At 42.3% G+C, this 17,541-nt stretch overlaps 1 protein-coding gene across 1 annotated transcript in view; it reads right to left on the minus strand.

The window, feature by feature from the left end:
• The window catches only part of KALRN (kalirin RhoGEF kinase), a 789,193-nt gene that overhangs the window by 293,235 nt on the left and 478,417 nt on the right, over positions 1-17,541 (minus strand). Inside the window, exons 15-16 of the mRNA XM_023728788.1 lie at positions 10,071-10,237; positions 1,706-1,825 (exon numbers count right to left, since the gene is read on the minus strand). Of these exons, the coding sequence (XP_023584556.1) occupies positions 1,706-1,825; positions 10,071-10,237 (287 nt within the window). The remainder of the gene's footprint in view (positions 1-1,705; positions 1,826-10,070; positions 10,238-17,541) is intronic.

The following is a 17,541-nucleotide window of genomic DNA, read 5'->3' on the forward strand; positions in this document are numbered from 1 at the left end:
CTAGGAAATCCTATGGGGAAGTTCTACTCTGTTCTATAGGCTCACTATGAGTTGGGATAGACTCGATGGCACACAACAACAGCTAATGCATTTACCCATAATTTCCCACCAGCATATTGAGATGCTCAAGCGTGTCATGTCACTTGATTTTACTTGCCCAACATTTCATTAAGAGAATATAAATCTAACTACCTTGACAGAATGGGTAAACTTTCACCTTCAAGGTGAATAAAGAGGAGATATGGCCAAGAGCCGTCTTCTCCCTGCCCTGCCTCCCTTAGTGCTTCTTGCCACGTCTCTAATCTGATTGTCCACCCTTCATTCTCTTCATTGCTGCGTATGCCTCTCTTTGGGACCTTGACCACTGTGTGCCTGATTCGTGACTGTAGTTCTGATCCTGACTTACCCAGCGAATAGACCCTAATACTGCCAGATTTGTGCACATCGGTAAACTGCAATAGAGACAGCTGATGATAATAAAGCAACTCTACTTAGAGACATGCGCATCTATTTTAAATCTCAGATCCCAGGTAGGACTGCTAATACTAGCAATGGTTCCTCAGAAGATATCAAGCATCTTATAGAAACACGTCATTCATCTTAACATCACATACAAGATGGTTTCTGCAAAATTAAATGGCTGAATTCAATCAATACTGGTTTAAAGATGGCTATTAATCAGTTGGATTACTGTATTTAAGGACAAACTTGTAGGCACAGTCTGTTGAAATTTCATTATTTCCCCATCATTGTTGTGGAAAATTCTCATTAGCAATCATTTCTTACTGTAACACCTTGACACTTCTTACATACTCAGAAGTGGGTTGAGTTTTACTGAACCACAAGTAATGAGTGTCTCTGAATTTCTCACTCTTCATCTCTTTTCCCACTGGAACTGAACTTATTTTGAATATAGCTCCCACGTCCCACTTTCCAGCCTTTTTCCCAAACCATTCCAAAGTAATCAGCTCAAGTCTCTTTGGGAAGGAGAATGTTCTAGTGGAAAGGATAATTAAAGATATTATATAAAGGAAGAAAATATTTGTATTAGATTATTGTTTAAGTGGAGTTTTATGTTAAAATAGGCTTTAAGAAAAGTACCAGTTAATGAGCTACTTCTGTTAGTAACTTTTTCTTTCAAGATTACTTCTACCACCATTACTGAACAACTATTTTCAGTGAGGCAAACTATCTGGTGCAACCTGCTCCAATTCTAATTGTCACTGTTTAAAGGCAGAGTCTGAGAATACTATCTAAACGCGACACGTAAACCACATGTTTGAAAATGAAATCCTAATTTACGAATGATTTTTACACTTGTCCAGCCTCAGTTCTGAATGATCTTCAACTGGAAGTGGCTTCTAACCTTTTAGCTTTATATTTCTCACACCGTACACAGTCCATTGTCTGTCAAAACTCATTCAATGTATCAGGAGCCTTGTAGGTTAAAGGTACCCATGGATAACGTAGAGGAGAATATTCACGTTTATGATTTGTGATGTGAATACTTGTCTTCTAAAACTAGGCCTCCTTGAGGTGATTTGCTTCTCCGTCAATTCCTAGTAATAGGGAGGCTGCCTGGCACATCTAACTAAAAAGGGTGAGAGCTTCACTACCTGATGGAGCACCCACATTTCACGGTATCATCCCACTGGAGGTACAGAGCAGAAAGGGGGAAGAGAGTGCAGCCAGATTTGGGTGTTACCTCGATGGCCAGCTGGAACTGCTCGTGCTCCCGCTGCAGTTGCTCTGCTTCAGACAAAGAGCTGGCATTGACCAGGCTGGCGCTGAGCATTGACTCCCCATTGCGGATCCATCCCAGGACCTGGGGAGTTAGGACAAGCACACAGGTGAATAGCCTTCCACAGCTTCCCTAGAGCTGCTGCCTTCTCTGATGGGTACTTTGGTCTGAGAGTTCACTGCCTTTTGTCCGCAGCTGGAGAGAAGACAGAGACAGTCTGGATAATTAGAATGGTCACCTGCCCGATTGTGCCTGGCACCCTGCATCATAAGGTATTTATTCTGTGTACCAACCTCATTCCCAGCTTCAGAGTCGCTTTCCTACCCTCATCACCACTCTGTTCCAATTTCCTCACCCACTTAAGTCAAACATCTCTTTATCTGACTGTATTGTATGTAAGGTGCTGAAGTTCTTTCTGGAACACAGGATAGTATAAATAAATAAATTCTGTTTATTGGCATTCTTTTCTTTTTTTAAAGGCCTAGTTCAAATATCATCATCTTACATCTTCTATGACTAAGCGCTCCACTTAGAAATGCTTTCTTCCTCATCTAAAACACCCATACCATTTTGTATATACCACCTTTGAGGCACTCACCACAGGTTGCTTTGTTCAGTCGTTTTTCTCTAAGTTTCACGTCTACCCTTAGAATGTAAACTACTGAAAGCCTGGGGCAATATATTTTTGTTGTTGTTAGGCGCTGTTGAGTCAGTTCCAACTCATAGCAACCCTACAGGACAGAGTAGAACTGCCCCATAGGGTTTTGAAGGAGCAGCTGGTGGATTTGAACTGCTGAACTTTTGGTTAGCAGCCGAGCTCTTAACCACTATGCCACCAGGGCTCCCGAGATAATGTATGAGTCATATTTTAATCTCTCACAGTGCCTAGCACAGTACCTTGTATGACGGATGTGGAGTAACATTTTTGAGAGTGTGAACAACTGTCTATGGAAAATATCCAACTACAGCTGAATAGTGAGTCCAACCTCCTATGCCTTGAAGAATAACCAAGAGCAGACAGATTTAACTTTCGGTAGGTAAACAGCTCAAAGGAAGGAGGAAGGAGAAAGAAAATAAACAAGATAGCACGAATAATCCACACACTGGATCATCAGAAAAAGGGAGATTGAGTTATTATTTTTATTGTGCTTTAGATGAAGGTTTACAGAGCAAATTCGGTTCTCATTAAACCATTAACACACACATTGCTTTGTGACATTGGTTGCCAACCCTTTGACGCATCAACACTCTCCCCTTCTCAGCCTTGGGTTCCCCATTTCCATTCGTCCAGCTTTCTTGTTCCCTCCTGTCTTCTCGTCCTTGCTCCTGGCTTGATGTGCTCATTTAGTCCTGTTTTGTTTTATGGGCCTGTCTAATCTTTGGCTGAAGGGTAAACCTCAGGAGTGACTTCAGTACTGAATTAAAAGGGTGTCAGGGGCCATACTCTGGAGGTTTCTCCAGTATCTGTCAGACCAGAAAGTCTCGTCTATTTTTGTGAGTTAGAATTTTGTTTTACATTTTTATCCAGCTCTGAGACCCTCTATTGTGATCCCTGTCACAGCAGTCAGTGGTGGTAACCAGGCACCATCTAATTGTGCTGGACTCAGTCTGGTGGAGGCTGTGGTAGTTGTGGTCCATTAGTCCTTTGGACTAATCTTTCCCTTGTGTCTTTGGTTTTCTTCATTCTCCCTTGCTCCAGACAGGAGAGTGAGTTACTATTGACTTAAATTATTTAGAAACTATGACTAGGCTGAATGCAATATCTAGGTGACCTTAATGAGTACAGGGGAATGGAAACCCAGCCAGGGAATCTTAGAATAGAAGGAGAAATTACTGACACTGGCTAGACAGTAAATTGAGATGGGGTAATCATCAGCTAATAGAGTCATTGCAGGTAATTAAACTGGAAGATTCAGGCTCTGAAAATCTACCTTGTGTCTGATCACCAGAAAATGACCAGATTTTATTAGTGAATCTGAGAGTTTGCTTGAAGAGGAAATAAAAATTCTTCTGAAATTTCAAGATCAGTAAATACCATCTGTTATCTCCAAGCAAAGGAGAAGACACTACAATCTGCTTCAGACTTGCCTTCAGATTTTATTCCCCTCTCTACTTCTTCATGTTGCCCAATTAGAAAACACCAAGCCCTCTCTCCTACTCCATAACCCTCAAAGGCGTCTCTCAAATTTCCTCCCTGGGCAGAAAACGACTGATGTCATATTGTGCATGGATAACATCGGGGCATAAATCCCACTGAAGCCAGGCTATTTGGATTGAGATGTTAATTCATGGCCAGTCTGGCAGATTGTGGAGAAGCTGCCAATCTGTAAAGAAATTAGTTGCAAGAAATAACAGCTCAGAGTGTATGTGTGAAATTCCTGATGCCACTGGTGTGCTGTAGATGGCTGGCTAACGGTGCTAATGATTTGGAAAAGCTGCCTGTAAGTTTGGGTACACACATACGCAGATTACATGCCCAAACTCTTCATCTCTTTGGAAAATGGAGCTCACAGTGTTTATTTTTGAATGATGTAAGTCCTTCTGTCATGATTAACTACATTTTTCTTGGTTCAGAGATTCATTAGAGGGTGTCAGAGAAACATTTTCTCCGTGTGCATCACAAATCGATGCCTGTGGGACAATTGACTCCCTTGGGCTTCCTGATTCTTGCTGGAATGTTTTCTATTTTCAGCCAACTAGAAACACCAGTTGTAACTAAGATGGTGGAGATCCCCATTTTACCAGCTTTTCCATTTGGAAATACCATGTGCTCAGTCCCCACTTTCCTCATTAAATCAAGCTGTTTATCAGGGCATTCCAGGACTCTAAAGTGGGACAGTGTGATTTTAGGAAGATGAAAAATGCATGGTAATTGATATCCATGGCTTATATCCAGGGGTAGGACTGATCTCTATGGATGAGTCAGTCCAGGGATCAGGACTGAGATAGTGCAGAAAAAGAACAAAACATGAAGTCAGAACAACTGGCCTTGGTACTTAACTGGTAAAATCACTTAACTCTTCTGAACCTCAGGGTGTTCTTGTCTTTTTTTTTCATCTGTAAAATAAGGATAATAGTCCCTTCCATTTCTGTATTACAGGATTGATGCAATATACTGTAAAATATAAAGCCTGATGATGATGATGAGGATGAGGATGTTGGCAGTGGTGAGTGATTTTTAGTTTTGGAGCAAAGCTGTGCTCTTTATTTATACCCCTCCCAAAGAGAGGAGAAAGAATTACAAGATGACATTTTTATTACTGTATTTGTATGAGCTTATTGGTAACCTGATATGATGCAGGTATGCTTTTTGTTATCATCATTCTTTGTACTCTAACCAATGATAACTCTTGTTGGTATAATTTACTTTGACTGGGGTCCTTTATTTTTCTGGTTCATAAAACTGGTTATTTATTCTTCTGTGAGCATCCAAATATGTGCAGTGTAATAGAGGAAATATTGTAATAAAAATGAGAAAATGTTGGTTCTACTAATCTTGAGCTGTGTGACCTTAGAAACATCACTTAAAATCTCAAAGGCTCAGTTTTCTCATCTTTAAAATGGGAGTATTTTCCTTGTTTAAGGATACAAATAAAATAAAATAACACGAAAGTATTTTGCAAATCATAAAATGTTGATTATCTTAGACAACAGTTTACCTAATAGGTTAGATGATCTTTAAAGGTCACTTCTAACTCTAACATTTCACCCTTCTTTCAAATTCAAAGAGCACCCCTTCTGGTATCACAGGATACCAGAAAAGGTTAGTTTTGGAGAAATGAAGGACTGATAGAGTACTGTCCCTTTGGAATTTAGGAGCTAGGCTAGAAATTCAGCTCAGTCTGAGCTGAAAAGGGGAATGGATGATTGAGATCTATAGCTTCCTTTGGCCATGGAAGCTCAGGAGAAGACGATCTGGGTAACTGGACACGGGTGCCCACAAATGACAACGCCATCTAAGCTGGGCAAGCCAGACCCTGTAACCATGTAGGCTGGGGAAGCCACCTGTATATGGTTGTGTACGCTAGGTCATACCTACAATAAAGCTACTAGGTTGCACTCAAGGCAATTTCCTCGAAGGCCTGCTGTTGCAGAAGACTTATCATAAAGCGGAGTTGTTTCAGAAACTCTAGCCACAAGAAAAATCATCACCTAAGATGGTAGCAGGGAGCATGTCATATTTCCAGCTTCCCTTAGTTCTAGAGCTCCACGATTTATGAGATTGTACATGCTCATCCTTTATGGTTTTATAAACTGTGACCATATGTCCTCTTAATTACATCCATTTTGAAACAAAAAGATGGTACTTGTCCCTTTGATAGCCTTTCAGATTTACTCCAACTCCTTTCTAACTTTTATGTACAATGAATAGAACTTAACACAGTATTCTTGACAGAGTATGATATTTTCTCCTTTGTTTTGAATGTCCATTATATGCAAATTTTGGCCAGCATTTGTTCCAAAGGGGCAAATTAAGCCAATGTCTTTAGTAGACAAATAAGTATGATTTCTTTCCCACAGCTTAGAGGCCTGGTGGTGCAGTGGTTAAGCACCTGGCTGCTAACTGAAAGGCTGGCAGTTCAAACCCACCAGCTGCTCCACAGGAGAAAGATGTGGCAGTCTGCTTCTGAAACCCTATGGGGCAGTTCTACTCTCTCCGATAGGGTTGCTATGAGTTGGAATCGACTCAACAGCAGTGGGTTATGGTTGAGATAGCTTACAGCCCCAACATCTTATAAATTCATTTTGGCCTATTTTTTGCTAAATGCACTGCTCTGTATAAATACGTATGGGAATTTACTTAATTTTTTGCCCATTAAGTAGGTTTTTCCAATGTTTCTGAGTTAGATTTGAGGTCATCTTTACCATGGTAGTAATTTTCCTGGAAAGCAATCAGAGCATTCTGTGGGGTCTAGAGAATAATTTTTCTAGAAGAAAGGGATATCTGTGTGGTCTAGGGTCCTGAACCACAGACTATAATCAGGAGAGCAATTTCCCTTCAAGGTCTACCATTTTTCCAGAGGTGTTTGGGCCATTATCTTTGACACAAAATCCTATGAAATCCCTTAGAAAATCAGACACAGTAATCAATTTCATTATTCTGGATAGTTAAAAATTTCTGTGGCTTTCTCACTCTTCAAAGCTTCAGTTTAATATAAGTGTGGTGTAACTTCATTTAAGGTTATGGTGGCTACACGGTCAAATCTAAACCTTTAATCTATAAGCGCAAAAGACAGTGCTGTATAATAATCACATTATTGTCCTTTCCCTTTCTGTCCCCATTAATGGCATTTCAATTAAGTTGTCTTTGTTTTTTCTTTTTGTTTTGAGAGTATATTCTAAAAAGAAACTCTCAAGCTGGTGTCTAAATTTAGCCTCACTGATCAATACTGACATCTAAATTAACTACCTCTTTTGAAGTGTCAACAGCTTCCAAATCAATATTTCCTGCTCCACCAGTTTCCATCAAAGAGAAATCCCTTCTCTGAAACTGGATCAGATGACTCCCCAAAGAGAGAGGCCAACAACGACAAAGAAAACAAGTCTGTCTAATGAGGCATGGTGGCTGACCAAGCAGCAGTCCCTAGGTATCTCAAAGGCCTGCTGCCCTTTGCAAAGGCCTTCACTGGTTTCCTAAAGAGTCTGACTCAAACAATCCCATACAGTTTTGAACTACAATTCCACTGTATCATTCTTACCATGGTGGGGAGAAGGAATTTTCCCACCTACACAGAAGAGTTATTTTATTGTCCTCCAACTCATGAAATACTGAAGGGTAATAAAGATAGATATTAGTCAACCTTGGATTATTCAGATATAAATTTTCTACTTCTCCGTTTGACAGCTTACCTATCCTCCCCCACCCCCAAAAAAGAATGTGTACTTAGAGATTAAAAATTCATTTCCTTTTAATATCAGCCAAGAAAAACATAATTTGAGAGATGACTCTACTAGTGATGCTGGAGCTAAATACTGTATTTTTACGCAAATAACACGTGCCTTCTGTGTTTGTTTGCTGCCCATGCTGTACTAATTTTTTTTACAGCAACATGTGGAAGAGGATTTGCATGGCAGCACTTATGAGGGTGCCTCATGCGGGGAGGGCAAGGCTGGCAAACAAACGCAGAAGGCGTGTGTTATTTGCACTAAAATGCAGTACATAACCAGGAACAAAAGCAAAACTATATATTTTAAGTCACATAGGAATGATGTTCCTGTTATCTGTTTTGTTCAGATTATCATTCCTGCTACCATCCCTGGCAGAAATAACCAAGTAGGAACAGCAGAGGAGAACTCGGATGACCTATGGAACCCCAGTTGGCCTATCAGATAGGTGCCACTCTCCGTCAAGCCTAGGCCATGGTGCAGCTGAGGTCAGGAAAATCCCAGACTGCTCTGCTGGGGGTCTTCTTCCTATTTCTCCGGAAATCCCAGGGTGGGAGTGGGGCCCAGTAGAGGCAACTTGTAGGGCTTTGGATTTAGGAGGCCTAGGCTCAAGCTTCAGCTTATTAGTCAAGAGGCCCTGGGGAGCATTAATCCTTATAGTGCCTTACTTTCTTCATTTGTAAAATAAACATAACACTACTTTTCCCTATGGACCCGTTTTACTCTTAAAATGACATCATAAATGAGAAAGCACTTCTTATATGAAAAGAAAGTCTATTTTTTCTGACTATTATTATTGCTCTGGGCCTGCTAGGATTTCCACCATGTTCTAGTGAATAACATTTCTCTCCGGAGATTCAGGTGTGATCCCAGTGCTAAAACAACCTGTGTGGCAGCACTGTGATCTGGCTCTGCTTGGGGCTCAGTGATTTCATTGAATACAGATTTTTGGCACAGCGTGTGTGGGCTTTGGCTAAGCACTGGTTGGAAGAGGAAAGGAGTGGGAGAGGATAATTTTTCCCATTATGATAAATAACAATACAACAAATAGACATAGGCATTCGCAAGGAATACCCTGAATATACAAAAACCAAACCAAACCTGTTGCCATCTAGTCAATTCTGACTCATAGAGAACCTACAGGACAGAGTAGAACTGCCCCATAGGGTTTCCAAGGAGCAGCTGGTGGATTTGAACTGCCAGCCTTCTGGTTAACAGCCGAACTCTTAATCATTGTGCCACCAGAGCTCCCCCGAATACACAGGACCAAGCAGTAGTTAAATTTAAAAAATGATATTTTTGTTCTCTGTGCTAAACTGAAATCAAACCCAAAGGCTCTAGCAGCCACACTGTACCTCAGAGAAAATGGCTTAAAAGAGGAAGAGGCTTCTCTGCTTAGAATATTTTAGGTGAGGTTTGGCCTAGAGGAAGCAGGGGGATGGGTTTGATGGGAAAGCGTGGAGCAGAGATGAGTAACCCCTGAAGTGATATGGAGTCTGCCCTGCTGGGAAAGCCTCCTGAACCTGTGGACAGTGGTGCTGTGTTCCTTCCTCAGTGTAACTGTTTTCTGATAGCCTCTTTAAGCTACAGTGGCCTCATCTGTAAAACGGGAACATCTGTGTCAGAGAGTGGTTGTGAGGATTGATCGAGATGTGTGTAAAAGGCACATAGCACTCATTCAATGGAACTATATATTTTTACTTCTTCGACCTCACTTTTCTAAATGCGAAACCCCTACTCATTGTGTTGATGGTAATTATCACTTAATCTGTTCATAATATTTTTAAAATGTGCCATTGGTCATCGTGTGTCTGTTCCTAGTGGCTGAATGCTCAAAGATCTAGGTATGACCTTTGACAAAATGCCTAGTATAATGTCTTACACAAATAAGAATGCTTTTTTCTTTTTTTAAATCAACTTTAATATGGAAAGAAAGTCTTATAAGATCCACACACACATTGAAAATAACGATGGTAATTGCTACTGCTTATTGACTATCAACTACGTGTCAGGCACTTTACTAGACACACAGGTGTCCCAAATGAATCAAACCTGAAGATAAAGCCTGAGTTGTTTATTGAGGAAGGACTTGCTATTTCTTGTGGACAGTGTGCCAGGATTAAAGACAGAAAGGAAGAGGATAGATTCAGTGACTGAGGACAACTTTGGAAAAGTCTGGAATGCACTTCTTAAAGATTGTTATGAGAGAGAGAAATAATGTCTTTGTAGTTTGAGCCACTGTACCATTGCGTCTATTTGTAATAACAGTGTTAGCTTTCAGAAACTAATACAACCAAGTCTTTAACCTATCTGTTTTTTAAGTTCTGCTTATTTAAAGCGATGTACCTGTGGCTCTGCATGCTTCACACCATACCAGACACAACCCCATGCTCGGCTCGGCAGGCTGTGAAGCCCAGGCTGAAGGTGGAAGGGCCAGGCTCACCTGTTTGACCTCCGCCTGGAGGTGTCGCAGTTGGAGGCACTGCTCTAGCCGCTTATGGGTCTGCTCTGCATTGAGCTCCAATTCATGCTGCTTCTCATGGAGAAATTCCAGTAGCTCTTGCACCTGGGCTGCTAGATCAATGTCTTTCTCACAGATTAATTCAATTCCTGATTAAAAAAAAGGTAAACAATTAAAAACCAGAGAGTACAGGTAGTCCCCAACTTATGACGGGGTTATGTTCCAATGACTACGTCATAAGTCAGTTCTGATGTAAGTCCAGTTCTGATGTAAGTCGAATCTCTTTTTTTTTTTTTTTTAAGTTTTCATTATTATTGTCTTTTAATATCAGTATCTTTATAAATCTGATCTTTTCTTGTCTTTGGGGTTGGCTTGAGAATAATAACATCAGCAAATTACACACTGCAACATGTAAACCATAAAACTTATTGCCATCAAGTCAATTCCGACTCATAGCAACCCTATAGGACAGAGTAGTGCTGCCCTACAGGGTTTCAAAGGAGCGCCTGGTAGATTCAAACTGCTGACCTTCTGGTTAGCAGCTGTAGCTCTTAACCACTACACCACCAAGGTTTCCAAACCCACTGCCACTGAGTCATTTCCCACTCCTGAAGACCCTATAGGACAGGGTAGAATTGTTCCATAGAATTCCCAAGGAGCACCTGGTAGATTCGAACTGCCAACCTTTTGGTTAGCAGCCGGAGCACTTAACCATTACACCACCATACATGTTACTAAGATGTACCAAAAAAAAAAAAAAAAATGACGGTCGTGTGTGGTCTGACGTAACTCAAATGCGTTATAAGTCAGTGACTACCTGTACTGCAGCTTCTTAGTTCTGTCCAAATCCTTTCCCTGCTCTTCATCCTGTAATTTATGGCCCAATACAGCTGTGGTTCTGATGCTTTCACCTTGTCTGAGATGCTGACCCAATCAACAATGGGGATCGGCCTCAACAGCCCAGCAAAGAAGTCAGCAAAGAGTGGTGTACTTCTATGGGGATCAAACCAAAAGGAGCCCACCAATCTCGATATACGGGCACCTAAAAAATAAACCCCCTTTGGGAGACTTCCCCATTACTCTGACTTACACCATCAGAAGTTCATTACTACCGCCGCCACCAACATACTGGCAGCATACAGTCAGGGGAGTACAAGGAAAGTCTGTTCATGCTAAAGAAAACTCACTTCTGGAGGTAAAGACAGTGTTTTATATAAGGACAATATGGTAGAGTGGGAAAAAAATTTTTTCTGGTGTTATAGGGTAATAATTTCAGTATCTTTTCATGTTTATTTTTACTGTAAGTTTCATAATTTCAAGTCCCGGATCCTGAAATATCTGTGGGAGACAGAGAAAAGAACGGTTTGTTCTTTTGGCAGCCAACTCCCTCTAGCTGCTATTTTCAGTAACCAAGGGGATGAGGTGTAGAACGTCTTCTTGACTGAAATAAAAAATAAGAAATACAAAAATGTCTACCTTGCAGTGCTCGGCACCAGGGGATGACCCTTGACCCCTATGTTTATTTTCTGGAAATGTAATTTAACATCCATCTGCAGAAGTGGAAACTCTTCCCCACTTCCAGCCACAAAGTGGATTTATTCCGGCCGTTTCCATTCTGCATGCGTCTCTGGTGTTTAGTATGTGGAGCTTGGGCCAAGTGTCTGTGTGAGGCTCATGGCTCACCCCTACCACACTGCATGTAAATGGCCTTTCCAAGCCAGGTAACTCATCAAAGAGGCCAGCTACCTGCTTAGAGCATCATCCAGAACAGGCTCCCAGCCTGCCCCACGACTCGGCCCTTCAGCTTGATCTGTCTCATTGATACCGTGAGATGAACACAGGAAATAGAATGCATGAAGGAGATGTCTCCTGCACTTCAGCCCTCCAAAACAACATGAAATGAATGGGAGGAGCATGAAGACTTACTCCAGCCCCATCAAGAAGAATAGAAACTCCCCTCTCTCCTCCACAGCCCCCTAACACATTGACATGAGCCCAGTTAAACACCATCAACCATTAAGTATCCATCAGTTAACAGCAAGCAGCATTTGCTTATGTTGACATTATTGCTTTCAACCTAATCATAGACGGAACTGACTTCCTCCTCAGAGGATACTAGAAATGCAAAACGGCATGTTTGTTCTTTCCATCAAGTAGTGAAATGTATGTGAATGAAATAGATTGTCAGTCTCTTAAAAAAACCTGTATTGAGGTTTCTTTCTGATATGTTCCCACAATGCTCTGTGTCCACCCTCACCCCCACCACAATACTTCTTCTGAGGCTGGTTGATTGTCAACTAATCTGTGTTCTCACGGGACCACGGGCTCCCCACAGCCAGGGCCACGTCTGTCTGATTCATCTCTACGTCTTTAGCACAGCGCCTGAATCACCCAATACACACCCATTAAATGAACAAACGAGCATCTTCAGGGAGGAGCTGAGATCATGTGCTATGGTGGGAAGTACATATGGGCTTTGGGGAAGGATAGACTTAGATTTGAATCCACTCTCAGCAACCTATTAACTGTGAGACTCTGGGCTGTTTACCCTCTCTGAGTCTGAATTTATCTCCCTGTTGAAATGGGAATCACAACTACTTCTCAGGGACGTTGAGTGGATTAAGTGAGTAATAAAGTCCCTGGCATTTATTGGCTCAGGAAATATTCATTTTCCCACTTTTTCTTTCCTTTAGGGAAATCATAACATACTCATTATTGATTACTGATGGGTTTGTTGGATAGCTTGTACACGGTGTAAATATAAAATCTTACTGACAGGTGTTTATGTGCTTCCTCAATATTTATCATTAGAAACTAGGGTGGTTTGGATGCTATGGGACCAATACTCTCAGCTCTGGCTCATACAGCAAAACCTGTGAGAGCTGGAACTCGAAGGGACTGCCTTGTTTTTCCAGGTCTTGCACATGTTTTGCCTTTCATGGGGTGAAGTCTTACCACTTTTCTATCACTCGTTTTAGTGGAAAATATTTGAGTTTTCCTTCTCCGGCAGGTTTCCACCTTACACAGGTTCTGGCTTTCGCAGGTTCTAGTGTATTAGATTGATCTGGAAAGTTTTTAAAATTCACCACGTTCTGACCACACCCCAGACCAATAACATCATAACCTCTGATTAAAAAAAAAAAAAACAAAAAACCATTACCATCGAGTCTATTCTGACTCATAGCAACCCTATAGGAGTAGAACTGCCCCATAGGGTTTCTAAGGAGCAGCTGGTGGATTCGAAGTGCTGACCCTTTGGTTAGCAGCCATAGCTCTTAACCACTGTGCCAACAGGCATCAGTAACTCTTATGGCTCCCAGGATGATTCCAACATGCAGACAAGATTCTGAATCACTGGTTAAGATGGTACAGTGGCCAGGAACCGGAGAAACAGTGGAATACCTTATGCTGCAGTCAGTTGCCAGAAGACTCTGCTTTGGAATTTATTTTGGGCTCAAGGCTACACAGCTAATAACAAAATGTGACTTGTTTTCCTTTGTCACCAGGCCCAGGGGTACTTAACTTTCTCAAGGAGAGGGGTAGCTATAGTCTAGGGGAAGATTTAGGTATTCCTGGCTCTGCTGTCCATATTTGTAACATCTGTTATCAACTGCTTGTGTGTTCTTGAAAGAGTGTGTCTGTCTCAGATGGAGAACATCTTTTCTCTTGTCCCCCCCATTCCTCTTTCTCTGTCACTCCCTCCACACCACACTTGGTTCAGAATGACACAGGCCTTTAATCAGGTTTTGAGATCGGTGTTCTCAATTCCGATGGTACATTAGAATCACCTGAGAAGTTTAAAAAATCTGGGCTCACTCCAGACCAATTAAATATGAATCCCTGAGAGGGGGGTGGCCCAGACATTGGTATTTTAAAGAAGTTTCCCTGGAGATTCTAAATAAGTAACCAGATTGAGAACCAGTGTTCTACCTCAGTGTTCACTTCCCCACCCCTCAGCTCCTACCAGGTCTACATTCCTATTAACTCTGGAGTAGCTTTCATTTTGGAAAAACATAGACCTTCTATGGCACAAGTAAAATTATTTGTGGTCTGTTATTTTTACTACATCTGCTCCACCCACACCGATGTTCGTTCTTGATCAATTAAGCAAACATTATTGAGAACTTGCCATGTGCGAGACGGAGCCACTCTGCCAGATGCTGGGACTGTAAAGAGGAGGAAGAGAGAGGCTCTGCTTTCATGCTGCTGGAGAAGCTACAGGAACATAAACAACCCTGAAGGAATGTGGTATGTGCTAGAATACCAGTATAAAACGTAAGAGAAGTCAAGCTTTATTGAGCTCTTTAGGTGTATTATCCCACTGCATCCTCACAATGACTACTTGGTAGACATTCTTAAGATCCCGTTTTTCAGAGAAAGGTGAGGCTTAGAGGGTAACACGCTCAAGGACACCCAGCCAGTAAGCGGTGTCACCAGGACCCAGGCAGGCTGCCTCGAGTCTCAGTACTCTTATCCTCTAAGCCCAAGGAGAAAAGCGGTCTCCAAAACACTTCATTTATTTTTAGAATTTATTTATTTTCAAATGCTGAGGCTGGGTTCTTCCCAGGCACAGCCAATTTTAACCTTTGATACTACAGACTCCGAAGATTTTTCACTTAAAAAGTTTGCATAGAGAGAGAACTTGATGCTTTGATTAAACCACAAAAGCAATCTAACCACAGGATACACAGCTCTTGTCTTACTCCCCAGGTCAAGAGTTTAACAGTCGCATGGTCTGATTTCAATGAAGAGAAGACCTGTTATATAACCAACGAGGATGGTTAGGCTACAGCATGGACAGTGAGAACCACACTGGACAGAGGAAGAATCTAAGGTCTAAAGATAAAGAAAAGTGACTTCCAAAGTCAGACTGCTCGTTGGTGGTGGAACTGGACCTTGAATTCAGCCAGCATGTTTTCCGTAACTTGGCTCCCACCAGCAAGACCTACCACCTCCCAAGTTGAGGCTTAAACAGATAATTCCGTACGGAGGAAAGAACATGAGCAAATTAAGAAATTGTTTCTATTTTGCCTTCTATTCCTAAGGCTGGAATTGATTTAAGCAAAGGCTTTTGTTCCAGAGTTGCTGGCACACCAGAAGGATTTAGTAAAACCTGGCTCAATGTCTTAAAATCTACACTTGAAAATAAGTGTGTGGAAATCCCATACTTCCATTTACTACTGTACAATCAAAGCATAAGTCCTTAATTAATTTCGCATGGAGGGCTAAATACCAACCAAACCCCTAATTTTGCCAACTGTCCTTTCTCAAGACAACAGCTCACTTCACCTTTATTCTGAATATGTTTATTAGCTATACATGCAAATGCCCAGGCCAGTTCTTGTCTCAATCGGTGTCCTGGGAGTCCTGTATTCTCAGCCACCTGGGGGCAAGGCCCACCCTGTTTTCTTCCCCCTCCACCAGCCTCTGGCTCTGGTGTGACTCTGTCCTCCCCCTCCAAGTCCAGGGATGACATGCCTCCTCTGCAGAACCTGGCGTTCAGCCATAGATAGGCAACGGGTTCCCTGAAACTCCTGGATCCATTCCTTCTGAAGCTTCATGGGTTATGCCAGACTGAGCAGTAGCCGTGGCAGGAGCAGGGGAACAGCCAGTCTCAGCAGAGAGGGCTGATGAGGCCAGTCAAGCTTCTCTTGATGAAGCTCATCTCTAAACAGGATGCTGTGGGGGTAGACAGCCCATCTGCCAGGGGGTGTTTTCACGCACTCAGCCCTCATGGTTAATGTGGTCGCCAAGCACAGCCAACCCACAGTTACAAGCAGTTCTCAGGGACTGCCAGCTCCCAGCAGTCTTTCTGTTACCATGGATACATGGCATTTGCGACAGAGGTTGGCTCGCCCAAGGTCATGCCAGCACTGAGGTACTAAGCGCTGCAGGTCTGCAGGTGGACAGGCTCTCTCCCGTTTGAGGGATGAGGTTGAGCATCCCTGCATAGCTTCTCTGTCCCAGCCTCTCTACTTGGTACCATGTCTGCATTCTCTCATGGCTCCCAGACTTAGCTGGATAAATAGCTATTATGAGCATCATGAGGACAAACTGTAGGGCTAAACCCTGAACCCACAAGGTTCTCAATCACAAAGAAAGGACCACTGTCCCCCCTCCCCCTTCCCTAATAAGGCCTTGAAAAGATACAGGCTTTTCCTAGATCACTGCTTCTTGAACTTGAATGTATACATGAAATCACCTGGAGATTTTGATAAAATGCAGATTCAGATTTATAAGTCTGGGATTCTGTATTTTTAACCAGTTCCCAAGTGACGCTAGTACTGCTGGTCCAGGGACCACACTTTGAGTAGCAAGGTGCATCAGAATGACCTAGAGGGCTTACTGAAACACAGATTTCTGGGCTCCATCTCAAGAGATTCTGATGCGGTAGCTCTGGGCTGAGCCCTAGAACTTGCATTTCTGACAAATTCTCAGGTGATGCTGACACTGCTGTCTGGGGACCACACTTGGAGAGTCACTGTCCTAGATCATGCCTTAGATGTCAGCTCTTGTGGTTTAATTATCATGATGAAAAACATTGGTTCTCAGCCCTGGTCATGCAGTTGAATCACCTAAAAAGCTTTTTGCTGATGCCCAAGTCCTATCCAGACTAGTTAAATTGGAATATCTGGAGGTGGGGACTGAGCACTGTCATTTTAAAAAGATCCCCAGACAACGCAGTGTGGATGGACCTTCTTGGGGTTGTGCTGTGCAGTCTGTACAGCCAGAAGCAGGCCTGTGTCTCAGAGGCAACTGTAGTATGTTCAGAACACAATAAAAATCCAAGCAAGGATTATGTTGACAAAAGAGAGCAGAAATAACTAGATTGTCACTCCTAATTGTTTCTCCACTTAGAAGTGAAGTGCCTTTGAATGCTAGTATTTACACTTTGAGGTCATCAAAAGAAACACAGTACACTAAAGTTTAGTATGATTGCTAAGGTCCCCCTGACAATCTTATGATTCTAAATATCCTTCATGATCAACCGGGACATGGACCAAGAGTGTTTTAAAGAGTTGATGGCCTAAGCTCCTGTCTGCCTTGTCCTGAAGGGCAGGGAACCTGTGTCAGGGCAGGATCAGGGTGGGATGGCAATGGGTGTGGTTCGGGTGGCAGAAGACCTGGGGTCTAGCTCTTCCAGACTTTGTGACCAGTCAAAAATGATTTCTTTTCTCTGGCTTCAGTTGGACTTGGGGGTCTCTAAGGGGAGAGGCAGGTATAACGGTAATGGCTCAAGCATATGTTGGACAAATATTGAATGAAACCTGAGCAGGAAAAACAGTCAAAACTGAGTAACTCAATCATATTTTTTGAGAGGTTATAAAATTGTATGACCTTGCCATAAATCTGTATCAGCACTTCTTATACTCACCCACAGACCAGTGATAAAAAATGGGACTCTGAGAGGAACGAACTGGAGACAAGGAGTGGAGGACCTGGTGGGTGAGGG

This window comes from Trichechus manatus, unplaced genomic scaffold, assembly GCF_000243295.1.
Source record: "Trichechus manatus latirostris isolate Lorelei unplaced genomic scaffold, TriManLat1.0 scaffold00026, whole genome shotgun sequence".
Taxonomy (NCBI): Eukaryota; Metazoa; Chordata; class Mammalia; order Sirenia; family Trichechidae; genus Trichechus; species Trichechus manatus.